The sequence below is a fragment of the Acinonyx jubatus genome, chromosome C1, assembly GCF_027475565.1.
Source record: "Acinonyx jubatus isolate Ajub_Pintada_27869175 chromosome C1, VMU_Ajub_asm_v1.0, whole genome shotgun sequence".
Classification (NCBI taxonomy): domain Eukaryota; kingdom Metazoa; phylum Chordata; class Mammalia; order Carnivora; family Felidae; genus Acinonyx; species Acinonyx jubatus.
The window spans coordinates 74,312,164-74,331,411 of NC_069381.1; the positions used below are offsets into that span (position 1 = coordinate 74,312,164).

At 39.0% G+C, this 19,248-nt stretch overlaps 1 protein-coding gene across 1 annotated transcript; it reads right to left on the bottom strand.

Moving 5' to 3' along the window:
• Positions 1 to 1,119: 1,119 nt before the first annotated feature.
• LOC106968049 (guanylate-binding protein 4-like) lies at positions 1,120 to 18,512 on the bottom strand. The gene is made up of 11 exons (XM_015064406.3): positions 18,374 to 18,512; positions 14,034 to 14,229; positions 11,806 to 11,933; positions 9,783 to 9,892; positions 9,402 to 9,595; positions 7,135 to 7,380; positions 5,614 to 5,894; positions 3,953 to 4,165; positions 2,894 to 2,996; positions 2,361 to 2,554; positions 1,120 to 1,487 (listed from the first exon to the last, which is right to left on the bottom strand). The coding sequence occupies exons 2-11, from the start codon at positions 14,221 to 14,223 to the stop codon at positions 1,269 to 1,271; spliced, it is 1,878 nt and encodes a 625-aa protein (XP_014919892.3). The 5' UTR covers positions 14,224 to 14,229; positions 18,374 to 18,512; the 3' UTR covers positions 1,120 to 1,268.
• Between the last annotated feature and the right edge of the window lie 736 nt (positions 18,513 to 19,248).

Genomic DNA, 19,248 nt, shown 5'->3' on the forward strand with positions numbered 1-19,248 from the left:
CCTTGCAAATCATAGAGGTGAAACGGGTAGCTGACAGTTTTACTTTACATAGCTCTTATTATCAGCAGAATTGACCAACTATATTTTCTACTTACCGTTCTGCACATTTTTAATGGGGTTGTTTATCTTTTCTCACTGATTTATAAGGGCTCCTATAGCTTCACGAAATATACTCGTTGTGATAGAAGTTGTTAATTTATATTCATATTGGTATTTGTCTTCTTGCCTTGCTTTTTCTTTTCTATGAATAATTTCATTATTTTTATGTAGTTGAATATATTAATCTTTTCTTTTTAACCATCATATTCACACTGAAAAAGGACTTTTCTACCACAAAACTACTCTTTAATCTTTTACAATTTAATTTTCATTTAAAAATCTTTGATACATCTGAAATTTGCTTTGGTATGAAGTGAAAGGAAGACTTGAAATTTTTTTTCCAGATGGGTATGTAGAGTCCAAATTACACTTACAGAATATTCCTTATCCCTTCACTAATGTGAAGTGCCAAACTTATTGTATAATAAATTTCTATCTGAATTTTTACTGATGTCCAAACTTTCAACACTATTTTACTGATGTTTAAATATTCAGGTGCCAGCACCATTGTGCTATTCATTCAATATTCATTGTGCTACTTGTTGGGATGTTTTAACATACAGTTAGAGATAACTGCCTCTCATTATTTTTCTCTTTATAGAATTGCATTGGATATTTTTGCTTACAGTTTTTCAATGTATACTGTAAAACAAATTTGTCTACTTTCAAAACATTTTTGACATATTTGTTGGAATCATGTACATATATGTGTACATGTACATACATACATACATATACACATATGTATACATATATGTATATATGTACAGACACACACATACACCATGTATGTCTTATTTACTTTGGTTCATTTTATAAATTTTTGTGTTCTTCAGTAACACTTAAAGTATGTCTCTATATAAATTTTACAAATGTCTTTATAATCTTATTCAGAATTATTTTGTTACAATGGCATTGAAAATTTAGCCTTTTCTTCCATTGTATTTTTCAACTTGGTTCCCATTTCACTAAATTATTTCATTCAGTCAAAATTAAGTTTATCTTGTATATGCCATGAGCTGATGTTTTTTGCAATCACTTTTTATTTTTGAACTTTTGTTGTATGAAAGTGGCATGACACATGTATTTCAAAAATAAACACAGTATTACACTACTAAAACAAAAGAAGCCTCATTTTATAGTGTCCTTAACAAGACATCTAAGCTTATTTAATTGTTTTCATTGAGAATTTTCCTCCCCTGACGGACTAGCCTAAAAATTTCAGGTAGTGCCACAATTAATACATTCCCAGCCACATCAATCGCTTTTGAAATCAATAACGGATCAGTTTTTTTGTTTCTTTCAATCTCTTCTTGTAGCCGATTTATCTCCTTATTCAACTCCTCGGATTTCTTTCCAAATCTTTCATTAAGCAATTCTTCTTGGACCTATAAAATGAAAAGAGTCCACTTGTGAAAATCACCATTATCAGTATTCAGCCAGCAGCAAACGTAGGTGTCTATTTTTCTGCCACTTTAGACTGCTGTTTGGAGGATATCCAATGTGTCCATACATTTTGACCTGGATAATGAGAGTATCCATGGTTTATAACATCCTAAGATGTCCTCAGCATCATCTCTCTGGGGGTGGGTAGGTGTTGGGCCTAGATCAGACATGAGAACTTTCTCCATAACGCATTCTAGCCCAAACAATGCTCTTTGGGTAGGAATACAGTTTTAATTCTAATTAATTCTCAGTTCTATTTGAGGTTGCATGGCCACAATCATCTAATAAAGCATGGTAACTACTGACTCTGTACACAATATTGCTTATCAAGCTGCAGGTTGGACCAAGGAAAGATTTTCCTCTATGTTTTATAATAATCCCAGGACATTCAGACAGATCTGGAAAAAAATGCAGCAAGTTTTGGAGCCTTTTCATTTCATATCAGACCTAATTGGATACTTTCAAGACAAAAAAAATTCTATTTCTGATCTCTCTGATGGTGGTATCAAGAATCCTAAGGACTATAGGACTAGAAGACAAAGACCCTACTCAATTGGGGTTCACAAGACCATTCCATAACCACTCCAAATAGCAAACCATTCCTCAAGGGGTGTTATTTGTATACTCAAAAGTCTAGCACTATGGAAGGGGCAGATGTATTATGGCTTTAAGGGTTACAGCAGGATCCACATGGACTGAGGCAGTTAGTAAATCACATGCCATTTGTGTTTCACTCTTGGATCATGACTTTGCTTAAAATTTTGTCCTTCTCTTCCTGAGGAGTGAGGATCTGCCCAAATCCAGGCCAGACTTACCTTCAGATAATGTTTCAACATCCTTTCCAGCATTTCCTGAGTGTTTTCTTTTTCCTTCTTTATCTTCTCTTCCAGCTGGCTTAGGTTTTCCTTGAGGCTCCTCTCTTGAGCCTCCATTTTTTGCTTTTGTTCATTTTCTTTCTGTTTTAGCTGCTCCTGTTCCTTCTCAGAGGCCTCCCTTTTGGCCTGCTCCACTGCCCCATGCAAGTTTTTAAAGGGAATAAAATAACAGGTCAGGTCTGACCCTCCTGAGCTTAGAGACTTAACTGACTTTGCAAAGGTGACTGGGAAATGTGTAATTTCACCAGATGGCCACACCATTGACAGGTTTCTCATTTTGAAGTTAGAGACTCTGCCTGGCTGGCTGATGTACAACTACCACTTGTCTTGTTATTTTCAGAATTGATTGAACAGAGCATGTTTTCTGTAGTAGAAGAGGAAACTCCTTGTTGCAAGAAGGTCTTTGGTCAGATCTGTCAGTGGGCACTGCAGGAATCTACCCATCCCGCTGTGAGTTGAGCCCTCCCCTGTACCTGCTTTGGCCATGTCCCCAGCAGTGAGGGCTTTGTCTAAATGCATGATGGATTCCTCTACTGCTGCCTGTGACTGTAGGAAGTTCTGGAGGATCTCATTTGCCTGAGGAACGAACCAACAAGGAGCAAATACATGTCAGGCAACAAAGATCTTGTCTCTGGTTGCAGAAATAATTGTTCAACAAAACCTCAAATGTGGCCCAGTAAATTGTGTATCCCTGAGTGATTCCCTTCCTTCTATGTCCACAGCATAAATTCTAATCTATTGATGAGAATGGAAAAACTCCATCATAGTCTTCTTAGTTCTTGAGACCCTTTTCTAACTGATGCCCACCCCCAAGCCCCACCATGGGTTACAGCCAACCAGACTCCTGTTTCTACAAACATATTAAAACTTTGTTTATATGTATTTGGACATTCTTCTTCCTGGAAGCTCTTCTAGCTTTTCTTAATAAAGCTAACATCTATGAATACTTCATCTTAAACTTCTAGGAGCAACCTTCTGTAATGTTTCCTAAGCTGCCATCTGAGCTTTGAATGGCCACCAAGATACTGATTTGCCCTACCAGCTCTACCACTTACCGTGGCATGGGCTTAGGCAATTTATTAACTTCTCTGTGCATCACATTTCTCAAGTGTATAATGTAGATAGTAGTGTACCTAATTCACAATATTACTCTGATGATTAAATTAATAACCCAACAAAAGCACCTAAAGACCATGTGTGGTAGAGAGAGTCAGTGTTCAATGTGTTAACCATTATTATCATCATTACCATTATCATTAGTCTATTAGCATACCAGTATAACCTTTATCATACCCTATCCTGTTCACTATTTGTATCTCTGGTAAAATCAGCATCTTGGGAGCAAAGTTGTGTCTCTAATATTTGTATTCCCCAGGGACTTAGCACAAATATTATCATATGATCCATAGGGAATTATTGCCTTGCTCTTGTTTTTCCCCATAATTGGTACTAGGGTCTTAGATATTCAGAAGGTGCAACAAAGGCCACCTGACTCCACTCTACTGTTCAACCTCTTTCCCTTTATTCCTTACCTTAACTCCTTTCCTGTGCACCTCTTTATAACCAAGTTCAACATTTCTCTTTGCTTTTAAGTACAGATCATATCCTCCAGAAACAGAGAAAGTTCCTTTTGAAATGCTTTCCTTCAGAGGCTCTGAAAGCTGCTCCATTGCAGCCTGACAATATTTGAAAGATACATCTTCATTTTGCATCAAGAAATCATCCTTCTTTTTCTCTATGGTGTCCTGCCAGGGAAATGTAGAGAAATCCAATGGGAAGAAGCTGTTAGGAGGGAAAGTTCAACTGTCATCCTTTTAGAAAAAGCATCCTGATTACCTAAGAGTACAATGAAACATGGAACAGACCAGGAGTCAAGAGACTTTTAGCCCTAGTTCTGACCAATTCTCTGTGTGACCTGTGGAAAGTCCCTTTACTTCCCTGGGGTTGGAAGACATGAACTCCATGGTTCCTTCTGCTGTAGTATGATTAACAGTGACCCAATCATCAACAATGAGCAATAGGAAGTTGAATTGTGGCTAGAAGTAGAGTTTCCTCAGAGAGTTTGGGTTGTTATGGATGAAAATGTACATCCCCCTGCCCCCCAAACAATCATCTGGTAATGACTAAAGTGTATTCTGAGCAGACTTTGGAACTCTCCATGAATTCTTTTAACAAGAATTTGAGTGTGTAAAGAGGAAAAAATAAACATTTCTCCTGCTCTTGAAAATTACAATACAGCTGACTTTCTGGCATTTTCTCAAAATGAACAAAGAGATTTTTTTCACTGTAGGGTGGTCATAGACTGAAAGACAAACTTCCAGAAAGATGCCAATGGTAATTAATTGTCCCCAGGAATTAAACTCTCCTCCAAGATTTCCTTCTTCTGATGTATACCCCTTGCATGGTCCTGGAGCCTATGAATTTGCTGAATTTTATTCCAGTGGTTAGATATTACATGGTACAAGTTAACTTTAAGAAATGGAGATTACTAGAGGGTAGGATTGGAGAAGGCTTAGATAAGACCATATATTCTTTTAAAGCAGAGAGTTCTCCCAAGCTCTTAGTAGAAGAGGAAGTCAAAAAAACTAAAATATGAAAAGAATTTTATGTGTCATTGTTGTCCTGAAGATGAAAAGAGAACATGGAGATATACAAAAAATGCTTCTAGGAGCTGGAGGCACCCCCTGTCTGAAAGCCAACAAAAAAGGGAACATGAATCCTACAACCAAAAGGAAGGGGATTCAGTCAGCAGCCCGAATGAACTTGGAGCCACTCCAGAGCCTGCAGCTGAGAACTCATTTTGGCCAATATCTTGTTTTTAGTCTGTGACACTCTGAGCAGAGGATGGCACCATCCTATGCCTATGTTCTGACCTACAGAATGGTAAGCTTATGCATGTATATTATATATGTATTATATATATTATATATGAATAATATATATATACAAATATATATTTATTATTACAATGTGCTAAATCAATGGTAATTTTCAAATGTTGCAATAGAAAATTAATAGAATGCCCATCTTTTAGTAAAAAGGTGACTAGTAACCCTGTAGTGCCCTGTCACTCACAAGAACCCAGGTTCCATCCACCATGAGAGGTAGAAGAGCTGCGGAGTCAAAAAAATGTACTGTAAGCATTCATCCAGAAGGGTAGGAATTAGGAAGGATAAATGCTAAGACACACTACCACAAGCTTTTTCTGGAAAGACCGCTTGTCATCCTTAAAGGAATGCTCCATGAAGACTGCAATGGCTTCCCTCTCGCAGTCTGTATGCACATCCAGCAGCTCCTGGAGTGTGTCTGTGGGGAAGCTCACTCGTTGGGCCATCTGCTCGCTGTAGTGGTCGGCTGCCTTCTGCACGGCCACTGAGTTCTCACGCTGGGCAAGAGCTGTCACCACGTTCTCCAAGCAAGGAACTTCTCCCGTCTTGATGGCATCCACATAGGCTTTCAACAGAGTCCCCAGCCCTGAATAAGGCAGGAAATTTGAGGATAAATAGCGAGGTCTTAATCATTGGCTTCCAGTTTTTATGGAGCATCATCCTGAGATCACAAAAACCCCACCTTATTTAGAAACAAACTTTATTTTCTTCTTTGGGAATCTATTTCTTTCTAACAACATTGTTTTCCTATTCTTTGTTTTATTGTTCTCCATTTCTTCATATTATAATTTAAATGATCAATTACAGGAGCGCCTGTGTGGCTCAGTCATTTGAGCATCCAATTTTGGCTGAGGACATGATCTTGTAGCTCATGGGTTCAAGCTCTGGGCAGGGTTCTGTGCTGACAGCTTGGAGCCTGGAGCCTGCTTCGGATTCTGTATCTCCATCTCTCTCTGCCCCTTCCCCGCTCGCGCTCTCTCTCTCTCTCAAAAATAAACATTAAAACAATTTTTTTAATAATTGATTCATTGCAATTAATATGCTCATGGGTCACTGGGAAAATAGTTTCCCATTCAATGAGAATAAAAAGGAATAGATTATACAGGTGAAGTAGTATACACAAACAAGACCAGCTACATAATTGGACAAAATGGACAAAATGGAAACGTGGGCTCCTAGTTGAAAATGATCAAGAATTCAAAACACGGATAGATGGGTGCCTGGGTGGCTCAGCTGGTGAAGCAATCGACTCTTGATTTCCACTCAGATCATGATCTCATGGTTTGAGTTGAAGCCCCAGATCAGACTCTGCACTGACAGCTTAGAATTCTCTCTCCCAAAATAAATAAGGAAACTTAAAACAAAACACACAGAGAGTATTGGCTCATCTCTGCACAAGGTATTACAGGACTGTATAAGTCACGTGCCCATGAAGCCTGCTCTGCATATAAGACTATACATAATTTTCTTTGTCAATGGGCTTGCCGGAACATCTGACTCATGTAAGTTTACAAAATACCTACTATATCCTTAAAGACCAGAAGATATCCTATAGGATTTCTCAATCTGCAGATGTCCTCTCTTTAACTCTGTCTTGCCTTTTTATAATTAGTGAATTAGGGTTTTGAGATATATTAAGTTTCAGCAAACCCTCACATAGGGAGACTAATTAAGAAACATGTATGGATACCTTTTCATGGCATGAATATCTGCTTCCCCATCATTACACACAGATGTCAACAAAATTACTGCCAAACTCAGAGTATACTCAAAGCTCCCCCACGCACACTGATACAGAGACATGCTGTGGGACAAAGGTGACTCACGGTTCCCAGTGACAATGATTCCCTCTCGTAGGGTCTTGGTCTTTGTATGAGTGAAAATATAGGTGCAGAATTTGTTTGATTGCTTCCGGAAACTACTGTCCAGCTGGTCTTCTGGCACGTTTTCAATATGGGCTAAGAGATTTTTGTCATTTGTAGGCCGGTCAAAGATGAAGCACTTCCGTTTTGGAAAGAACTGTCTGATACACTCTCTGGGAATGTTGGAATTTTGGATTTTGGGATTTGTGCCTGCAAAGGTGGAAAAAAGGTGATCACTGAAAGGCAGCCTTCAGGTAGAGGAGTGAGGACTTCATTTCCAGGAATTTTCCCATCATTGCAGCTCCTGTGTCTGTAAATCTCCTTTCATCCAGTCATTTCTAACCAACCTGGGCCATCACCACAGGTATGGAAAATCCATTTCTGCATGGAGCAGAGTCAAGAAAATACTATGGGAGAAGAAAGAAAGGCATCAGGCTCAACTGAACAAACTTATAATTGGTTTCCTTAGCATTGGTATGGAGTTTAGTGGTTTAAGTATTTATAAAATGTTTATCAAATGACTGATGAATGAACAAAAGTAGTGAAAATTCCTAAAATAAAGTAATGCCAGAAAGAAGAGTAAGACATTGTTTGTGAAAATAACAGGAGATGGACAAATAATACCAAGGGAAGAAAAAAATTTCTAAAATTCAGAGTAAAAAAAAATCACACTAAAAAAATATGTTTGGAGCTCTTTTAGCGGAAGTGTCCACGTGGTAAGGTTAACCTGCAGGTAATTTGGAGGTCTTAACACTATCTATATCAGGCTAGATCTGACTTGGAAGTACTTCATAGAATGATTTTGGGGGATATATAAGATGTTCAATAAAATTTTTTTGGAAAAATGAATACATGAATGATTAAATAAAAACTTGTATTATTTCCAGGTGCCATCAATTATTCACTCTGCTAAAATAAAGTAAAAATAAAATGCAAGTAAAATTAACATGTAGTGAATTAATGATATTAAAATGGTAACATAATGTACAAGACCGTAAGAAAGAAGAAAGTGAAATCATGTGACAGATAGATGTGGATCTGAAAGTCTTACTAGAAGGACATCTTTTTTTTTTTTTCTGGACTCTTAATGTGTAAATATCCTTTCTCTGAAATTTGTAACTGTCCAGGCACTAGTAAAGTATTCATAGAATATTTCATAGAAACATGAAATATATTTTTAAAATACGGTCATTTAAATATGGTATATACATAGTAGAATACTATTTAAATTTTTTTTTTTTTAGCGTTTATTTATTTTTGAGACAGAGAGAGACAAACATGAACAGGGGAGGGTCAGAGAGAGGGAGACACAGAATCTGAAACAGGCTCCAGGCTCTGAGCTGTCAGCACAGAGCCCGACGCGGGGCTCGAACTCACGGACCGCGAGATCATGACCTGGGCCGAAGTCGGCCACTTAACCGACTGAGCCACCCAGGCGCCCCAATACATAGTAGAATACTATTTAGTCAGAGAGGAAGAAATTCTAACACCTGCTACAGCATGAATGAATCTTGAGGACATTATGGTTACTGAAATAAGCCAGTCACAAAAAGATAAGTAGAGTATGATTCCATTTCTATGAGGTACCTAGATGGGAGACAGAGAGTAGAATGGTGGCTGCCAAGGGCTGTGGGTGGGGGGTATTAGGGAGTTAGTGTTTAGCAGGTACAACTTTGGATGGGGAAGATAAAAAGTTTTCGGAGTTGGTGGGTGGTGATGCTTGCACAACAATGTGAATGCATTTATTGCCACAGAAGTATAAGCTCAAAAATGGTTAAGATGGTAAATTTTATGTTTTGTATATTTTTCCATAACAAACAATTTATGTCCGTTTATTTCTTGTGATTCAATGTTCACCAACTTCTAATCTGATGAGCTATTTTTGTCAGTATGAAACAAGAGGAGCACATAAAAGGAACACGAGTATGTGGGCCTTAGGAAGCTGCAGCACTGTAACCTAGAAAAATGTTTCACAACACCCATTTGGTCTAAAATCATTTGGTTCCACAGTGGTCCTTAAATTTCCTCAGCGAGCTTACTCCAGCAGCTGGAGTTTTGCAGCTCATAACCTATGAAAAACAATCACCACACATCATTCACCAATCACCCCTCACTAATAGACTGTATCTCGAACCAAGGGCAAACAAAATTTGATTTCAAGTCCTGAAGGACAGGGCTTAGTTGCTCCCACTCCCTCTGGAACCTCCATCACCCATGCCATGCTCTGAGACCTGGAATTAGCTTCAAGGCATCCTCCAGGTACTCATCTTCAGTGATTGAGGATTCATCTATCTTCAACTCCAGAGTGAAATCCCGGACAGTCCAAACAAAGTCTGGAAAGAAACTCACAAACTCGGTGGAGTCCTCTACTTCATCAGGTGTTGAGGATTTTGCCCTGATGAGCTGCGTTAGTTCAGCCACGTAGCTGAGAATTCAGCTAAGGAAGGAGAAATGATTTATACCACAATTTCCAGGTCTTATAAAAACAAATTTTATAAACATTAACTTATTTCCCATGTCCCTTCTCCTCAACCAGACAATTAAGATGACAGTCTCAGTTGCCATTCCTGTAAACTCAATAAAACATGGTGGTTTGGTCCCTGGAAGGATACTGCAGCTGCTCCAGGGCCTGGTGGTTGATGGTGCCTATGCTGTTATAGATCAAGGTGCTGCTCAGAAGCACAGTCAGGGCAAAGATCCATGAGTCATTCTTAGGGTTGACCTGGAAAGCACATTAGAGCAAAAGACTAAAGAGTCTCCCCTTCATTTACTTGTTAACATTTCTATTCATTAACACAGTGACTAGAACACAGTAGATATATGCCAATAAGCAGGAAATTATTCCTACAGCAAACTTTATGCGTCATGGACAACATTAAAAACACAATGTCGTTCAGTTAAATTCAACAACTATTCATCGGTTGTCTTCTAAATGTCAGGCAATACATTTGGTTGTGTGGACACAACCACCCATATGATAGTCGTTGCCCTCAAGAAGTTGACTTTCTGGGCTGGTCAACCAATGAGTAAACATACAACCAAGAAACATTAACCAAGTTAATGATCTCTGCCAGGAGTAGAACCAGAAGCCTAAAATGTAAAAGGAAAAGGGGTAAAAACCAAAAACGTAACAAAGAAAAGTGCCCTGCGAATTCTGAGCAAGAGATTACATCTGACTGTGAAATGATGGCAGTGGGTAAAAAAAAATAGGTGGGTTTTAAAGAAATGATGCAGTGTGGATTTGTGGAAATGAAAAGATCATGGGAGGACCAACACAAGCCAAGTCAGAATTAAAAAGCACAATCATATAAATGTATTATAGAATTACTCCATTTGGCTGAAGCAATGTATAAATGTGTGAGAGTAGATGACAAGACTGGGAAGAAGATTCAAGACAAGATGGGAGGGGCATTGAAATTTGGTGAGTTGTTCTCTATTGCCACCAGTTATTAATAATATGGTATGTTTGGGTCCCTTAAACAAGTGTAATTAGATAAAAAGAAACAAGTTTTGGCCAAAATATAATATATTTCACCATCAAGAGTCCCTCTTCATTTTTTGGGTGGGAGGTGGTAATTAGAGTAGATCTAACTCACTAGGAATTAAGTTGCAGGGCCCTTGAATGGTAAGTAACAAGTTGGTACTTATGTTCTTTTTTCTTAGTTTGAGAAGTTGCTGGTACATTCAAAGAAGGGATAAACTTGTTAAAATCCAAACATATGGTGAGATGAATTCATGAGGCCTGATAGGTTTTGTTTTAGTTTCTCTTCTGTTTTTATTTTACACTTTATTTTATACTGAGGACTTTAAAACTTAAAGTTTTAAAACATTAAAAAATTTTAATTCAGAATTTCTAAGTCTCTCCTTTATTTTTTGAGGGGCAGTATCAGAATCAACCCATCTTCTGCTGCTACAATGTAGACTCAGACTTATATGAAGTAAGGAGAAACTACTGATTGTGCCTAATACTGTGAAGACAACACGCCTACAAGTATCCTGTTTACAATATTTTCTATTGGTCAAGATCATGCTTTTTAGAAGTCAGTGAAGAAACTTAGACTAAAATCATTATGGATGTTCTTGGAACAGCCAAAGCTTTTCTGGAGTTTATTTAAATATATTACTTTGTTCAAACCTATTTTTGAGGCTACCATATTCAAACTCACCAATCCATACAATTTAACTGGTAGTCCCATTGACCTGATGGGTTACACTTCAGTCAGTTTTCGTGTTATTTCACCAGGAAAGTTGAAATCTAATCCCTACCCTCTACAAGGTTGCATCCATGGCACCTGGTACTGATTGTACTAAGTACTTGAGGTCTCCCCGCTAACCTCTGGGTCTTTACTTTCTTCCCTGCTGTGTCTGTAGTACTTAGCAGAGAGGCCTGGATGTAGCTACTCAAAAGTGTTTATTAAATTGTGTCATTAACCCTGGTGTTAAAAGTAAGATGAATATCTTAACTCAAAATATCAAAATATTTGTGCTCTCAAGGAAAAAAGTTCAAGATAAGAGAATTTAACCTCATTATCTATAATTTGCACTTGCTATTTGTAGGAATAGGTCACAGAAGTGGAATTGAGGTAGTGAATTAATAGGCAAGAGCAAGGAAGTTTACTCAACTTTCTTCCTTACCTTTTTCACATCCCCCAGGCCCTCAGTGTCCAGAAGGACAAGGATGTGGTTCTTCTTGGAGGAGTGGGGCACACACCACATCCAGATGCCCTTGGTTTCAGATCTCACTGTGGCGTTCATACGGAAACCTGCAAGGGAGAAGTTAACAACATACAGGGACAGTAGATAGTCCAGGTTCCCCAGGAGCTACAGTGGTGAAACTTATAAATGTCTTCCATTTCAGGGTCCAGCAGGGAAAGGAGTTTCTTCCATTTCAGCGACAATCTACTGTTTACAGACATTAAGGATTTTCTGAGGAAACACTTTGGGCCCCCTGTTCATCTTGTACCTGTATAGGCTCAAATAGGTCATAGGACAGATTAATGTAAACTCTACTAACCTGTGTAGTTTTAGCTGACCCTTAAAAGGAAAAAAAAAACTTTATTGCACTGAAAAAAATAAGAAACACAAGCAGCAAATAAATATATGAAAAGGTTCTCAAACTGATTCATAGTGAGACATAGACTATGTGACTATATAGTCACAAGGTTAGCAAAAGCCAAAATGTCTAACATTACCAAATGGTGATAAGGATGTGGGAAAATCTCAGTGACTGCTAACAGTCTGTAAATTGTACATAAAAGTTAAAAAGCTGTTTGAGACTGTCCAGAATGGCTGAAAACACAGATACCCTGTCACCCTGTGGGTCCAATTCTGGGTATAATCAATGGGGGAAGGTTGAGTAAGTGTGTACTGGAATTTAAGTACAAAACCATTTATGATAGTTGAATTCATAAACAAGAAAATCTGGGACCAATCTCAACATTCATTAATAATAAATGGAGAAACAAATTCTGATATCTTCATATGATTGTACACTATGCAGCAGTTAACAGAAATAAATTACAAATACATACAAGAAAAACAACACACAAAAGAATACACATGGTACAATTTCATTTATATAAACTTTAAAAGCAGACCAAATTAAACTTTTTTGAAATGCATAGACTATAAAACCATTTCTTTCTTTCTTTCTTTCTTTCTTTCTTTCTTTCTTTCTTGCTTTCTTGCTTTCTTTCTTTCTTTCTTTTAGAGAGAGAGCGCGCGCACACACGAACAGGATAGAGGGGCAGAGAGAGAGAGAGAGAGAGAGAGAGAGAGAGAGGGTTCAGCACACAGCCTGATACAGTGCTCTATCTCATGACCCTGGTATCATGACCTGAGCCAAAATCGGTAGTTGGACAGTCAACTGACCAAGCCACCCAGGTGCCCCTGAAACCATCTTTAAAAAGCAAAGACGTGCCATCAAAATTAAAAATATTGGTGAGCACAGATAAGAGTGTGAGAGGGTGTGATTTGGGCTTTGAGTGTTGGTAATATTAAATTTCTTTACCTGATCAGGTGACCATCTTACATTTAATAACTTTATAGTACATGTATGTTTTACAAACTTTTCTGGGCATATTACAGTTTTCACATTAGAAAACACTGAATACAGAAAGAGAGGGAGCACAATTTATCAAACTTTTGTTATGAAATGGAAGAAAAAATTTAATCTTAGCTCCCTTGAGATTTGGGAATAACAGGTTCTTCCTTCCTCCCTCCCTCCTTCATTCCTTCCTTCCTCTTTTTTTCTATCTCTTTTATTTTTTTTAAATTTTTTTTTAAAACAATTTAACGTTTTTTTTATTTTTATTTTTGAGACAGGGAGAGACAGAGCATGAACAGGGGAGGGTCAGAGAGAGGGAGACACAGAATCTGAAACAGGCTCCAGGCTCTGAGCTGTCAGCACAGAGCCTGACACGGGGCTCGAACTCACGGACTGTGAGATCAGGAACTGAGCCGAAGTCGGCCGCTCAACCAACTGAGCCACCCAGGCGCCCCTTTTTCTATCTCTTTTAAAAAGAAGATACAATAAACTAAAATTTTATGCTGCTGGGAATGGCCCTGTAATTTGGGCAAAAGTGACACAAAAAAAAGAAAGGGAATCACGACAGGAGCTTAGCTGATGAGAGTGGATGGGTTCCAGAGAACAAGCAGGGTTGGAGACTCTTCTTTTTTACTAGATACAAGAGTAAGATTTTGTGGATAGATAGGGTTAGGTTGTAAATCTGATGGTGAGAATTAGAATTTTTCTTCAGTGGGAGGGGTTAGGCTCTTCCTTGAGATGACACTAGAGGAGGCCTGAACAGCCTGTTATATTGATGGTTCCAAGCAAATGGCCCTGGTCCCAGGACAACACTCACCATGGTTCTGTCCTGCCAGGCGGTTCATCAGGTAGGATTTTCCTGTCCGAGACAGCCCTGCAATGCCCACCACCACCACAGGCTGAGATATCTTGTCAAGAATCTCTAGTGCTTCTGGATTCACCACCAGTTCCTCTTCCTTGTTTTTTATCAGGCAAATGGGGGCTTCCATGGTGAGTCCAGATGCCATGGTAACCTGTAATCCAGAAGAACTGTTCAATATAAGACAAGATCCTGAAGATCACCTCTAAATCACCTCTATTTAGAGGTGATCTAGATCACCTCTAAAAACACAAGATCACCTCTAAAAAATTTTTTTTGTTTAACGTTTATTTATTTTTGAGACAGAGAGAGACAGAACATGAACGAGGGAGCGTCAGAGAGACAGAGACACACAGATTCTGAAACAGGCTCCAAGCTGTCAACACAGCACCCAATGTGGGGCTTGAACTCACGGACCACGAGATCATGACCTGAGCCGAAGTGGGATGCTAAACCGACTGAGCCACCCAGGCGCCCCCCCTGTGAAGTCACCTCTAATGGTTGTACAAATTACACACATATCAGCTTTCTGCTTATGGAATATAGACATCATTCCTAAGGGAAAAGTGTGTACCCTAGTTAGTGCCTTAAGGCTTGGTACAGAAAACCTGTATCTATTATCTTAATTGTTCTTAAAGTGAATCCTAAAATAATCATATCCAAGAGATGCATAAAATGAACAGAATGAAGAAAGCAAAGGACTGATGATAGAGTCCTGAGAAAACCAACATTTTGGGGGTAAGGCAGAATGAGACACGAAGGAAATGAGAAGAGTGGTCATAGAGTTTCTAAGAATTCCAGGACTATTTATAGTGGCTCATCAATTCTGCAAATATTTATTGAGTATCTACTGTATGCTGCACTGTTCTAGGTGCTCAGTATCCAGAAATGAACAAAATGGATAAGATTCTTGCCTCGTGGAGCTCCAGTCTAGTAGGGGCAGTCAGGCAATTAACAAAACAAATGAGAAAAGATCTACATGTGTTAGATGATGGTAAGTGGTCTGGAGAAAAGTAAGCAGGAGATGAAATACACGGCAATAGATAGGGTTATTGGGGGTTGAATTATACACAAAATATTCTGAGAAAGAGAAAATGAAGGTGAACAGTGCCCGTGATAAGGATAGATTTAGTGAAAGGAAGAGGACAGGAGGTGGATTGGTTGGGGGGAGTGAGCGTAGAAGAAGGGAAAAGAAATAATGCAGCTTGTCTCAATATCCAAAACCTTTATACACAGTGCTTAAAGAAATATATGGGTCCAGGGGTTCCTGGGTGGCTCTGTTGGTGATAAGCGTCAGACCCTTAGGACTTATGAGATCAAGCCCTATGTTGGGCTCTGAGCTGACAGCGAGAAGCCTGCTTGGGATTCTCAATCTCTCTCTCTGTCCCTCTCCTGCTCATTCTAGAAAGAAAGAAAGAAAGAAAGAAAGAAAGAAAGAAAGAAAGAAAGAAAGAAAGAGAAACAAACAAACAAACAAACATTAAAAAAGGAAATATATGGGGCCAGGATTCATTCATGTACTGAAAAACATTTCTCGTTTATAAGTTTACAGCAAAGAGAGCCAGTTGTGAGGATGTTTGAGGATCTTCCCGGATCTGACAGAGCTCCACATCTGAGCTAGACTCTGCTTTGATTGTTGTCATCTAAATGAATGGAACATTTCATCATACCAAAAGATAGAGACCATCCAAAGAACATTTACTGTGCCTTTATTCTAAGATAACGCTAAGCAACATTCACATGTCCCCACACTGGTTCCAGTCCTCTGCCTAAGGTGGGGTTACTTGAATAGTCATTTAGGCAGTACGGGACCCAAAGTGGTAGGAGGTCTCATGCAAAAAGGTGCCCCTCCAAGGGCATGCCCTCAAGTAAGTAAATGCTCATTGGGCACAATTGGGCACCTCCTTCAGGAGACAGAAGTGAGCTCACCACTCCTGTATCATTATAGGTGAGTCTGGATAATATGATCCAGTATAGTTTGGGACAGGTGGTAACACGCAATTACAACTTTCTTAGCTAATTCGGGATATTAATTGAAATAGCAGTCTGCAACTAAGAATAATTTCTGGATAAAGAATGCATCCTTACATAACTTTTGAATATTATATTTACTCTCTACATTTGGGGGGAATAGAAAATATTGTCCATTTGTTTCTTATGAGAAACAAAAATGATTAATTACATGGCAGATATCCATGAATTTTCAGGCCCATAAAAGGGATTTGTCAAAGGTGTTGATGGCAGAGGGGGAGATGTAGAGTAGAGCTAAAATTAGAGCAAGAGCAAGGAGATAAAGATTGAGACAGACAGACAGACAGAGAAAGAGAGATTGCTTGAAGATCCTGGAAAGAAATGGATGGCTGATAAGTTAAAGAGAGACAGCATCATACTGTTTGTTTGGGGCTCAACTGCCTGGGCTCAAACACTGGATCCATACTTTCCAAGCTGCGTGATTACTGGAAAGATATCTCTCTGTCTCCTTTTTTTCATCTGTGAAATGGGAATTCTTATAATAACTAAATTGTAGGGCCACTAGAATAAAAAGTATCCCAGACTGCATACATATGAACCACTTAAAATTATATTTGATATGTAATAAATGCTATGTAAGTATTGCTTAAATAATAAGTATTGAAGGAGGCAGGAAGGGTGAAATTCCAAAAGAAGGCAAAGAATTGGTTTGGGTAGAAATGGTGACAACTCCTTCCCACAAGTTAAAGCTGGTATGAAGGAAGGAAGGATTACCACAAACAAACTGTCCCATGAGAAGTATGAGCTGGCAGAATCAGACCCCAAGGGAACCACAGACAAGGAGGGCACTGTGGAGAGTGTTAGGCAGGGGCAACCCAGAGACACCTGGGATGTCACAGTACAGATTCTGGAGGGAGACTGCTATGAATTAACACCTAGAGTTCTAGTCATCTATTGCCTGGACGACCTTGAAACAGGAACTTGCCTCGGTAAATTACAACTTTCTTATCAGTGTTATGGGTAAAACGGTAATTCCTGGTTAATTCATTACTGTCTGGATCAATGACAAAACCTCTCAATACATTAAATTTTCCACAATTAATGTACTGTTTCAATAATGAGCCTGTGAAGCCACAGAATAGTGAGACAAGTTCTGTGTCAATAGGATTCTGTAAACTGGAAATTACCAAGGAGTAAGAGGGTAACTATAATATTTTTTGGTTAAAAAATTCAACCTGATTCTCATAAGACTTCTTCTATGGTTGTTCAAGGAGAAATTAGAAGTAAAACATGAGCCTTTGTAATGCTGTGTTAGGAGGAAATGTGGAGTTCTCATAGTTAATGTTATGAAAAGCTTTGGGAAAGAGATGATCTTACAAAGTGATTTTCTTTTAAAAAATGTTTAATGCAAAGCAGGACTGTGGAAGCAAGGCAAGAAGCTTTTCTCTCCAAAATAAAAAGTAGAATGAGATAGCTGTATTATATACTGATAAATGATCATTATTTTCCAAAGTTACTGCCTGTAAGAGTTATCTAGAGTGATGGTTAAAAATGCTTCAAACCTGTATTTTTAATAAATACTGCAGGTTATTATTTGTGTGGATGGTGCGTTTAGAAACAGTGCGTGATTCTTTTGGGATGAGCACTGGGTGTTGTATGGAAACCAATTTGACAATAAATTTCATATATTGAAAAAAAAAAGAAACAGTGCGTGATGAGCAAACCATATAGTTCGGTCATACGGTTATTTTTAACAGTTGATTAACAATCGATTAGGAAGAATGTTGAATTATTTTATGTAATATAGCTTTGTAGCAACTTCAGAATATTGAGTGTAATTAATGAAAGAACAACCAACAGTCCAAAATTTAGATTTACACGGTCCCTAAGGTAAGGATCATCTTTTCTCTCTGTTTTCCCAATGCCCAGCAGGGAGGCAGGCAGGGCCTGTCTGAAAAAGGGCGTTGGGAAGGGAGGGGGCGAGTCTACGCCGCACCTCCGTGACTGGGTCGGGGTTTGGTCCCTCAGTCTAAGAAAGGACTTCAATCCCCCTTTCTAAAGATGCAGTCGGATGCAGTCCTTCCGTGCAGGGCTTTTGGTGCAAACCCGGGTGGGTGCCAGAAGAGGGGCAACGCATCCCGGCACACGGTGCAGGCGCTGTCGCTTTTCAGGCAGAGCAAACCATCCCAAGGGCCACACACCGCGGAGCACCCTCGCCGTTCTTATGCTGTCTTTGCCGCCTGCCCGCGTGGGGTCTGCGCTTGGGAATTTGTTGTTGTTAGTTAATGGATTTGTGCATGGAAGACCAGGTTTAGGAGCGAACTTACCTAGGGCGGGCGCTGCGGTCAGGGACAAGTTCTCAGCTGCCCTCGCCTATCCTTTCGCGCTCCTGCAGCGTCTGCCTTCTACGGATATGGACCGTTCTCTTTAGAAGTGAAAAGCAAACCGGATATTACAGCCATTCTTTGCAGGTTCGGGATGAAGGAGACCTGAAATCGAAACGACATGCTTAGTCGTGTTTCAACTGCGGTGGATTTTCACTTTTAGCTAAGTCAGGACTCTGGAGTGTGTGAATGAGGCGAAGCAGGAAATCCTAGAAGTAGAAGCTTCCACACTGGTCCCTCCTATACAGTTGGCTTGGGCTTCCCTGGTCCCCCAGTAAATACAGAGCAGTAGCAGCGAATGTGACCCAAGTAACAGTAGGTTGTGAATATTTCAACAGCCGGTTTTCGCAGCGGTACTTTGTCAGGGAACAAGTTTTTGTTTGTCTGTTTTAAGTTTTTACTTGGTTATTTCTTATCCCACTGCTTTAAAAAAAAAGTCTTTTTGGTATTAATGTAAGTACTTTAAAAATAATAATAAAATATGTATGTGTACGTATAAAATTGGGGGATATGTACATGTAGTTTAGAAATAATTATTTTATAGTTCAGAAATAATCACTATTATTTTAAGTCATATTTTTCCACTTTTTTTCCCCTAGGTGGATGCAGATTTTGGGAAACTGGAGCTTATATATTTGGGAGGGGGGGGGTCACTCAAATATCAGGAAAATTTCAGAAGCAGGTATTTATTTAAAACGAACAAAGAAATAAGAACAAAAAAAAAGTTAAATCTAACAAATGCTGCATTTCCCCCCCCCCCCCCCCCCGTTTTCAGTGTTTCTTCTATTAGGGTACTCCCTATCATATTTGAACTTTAG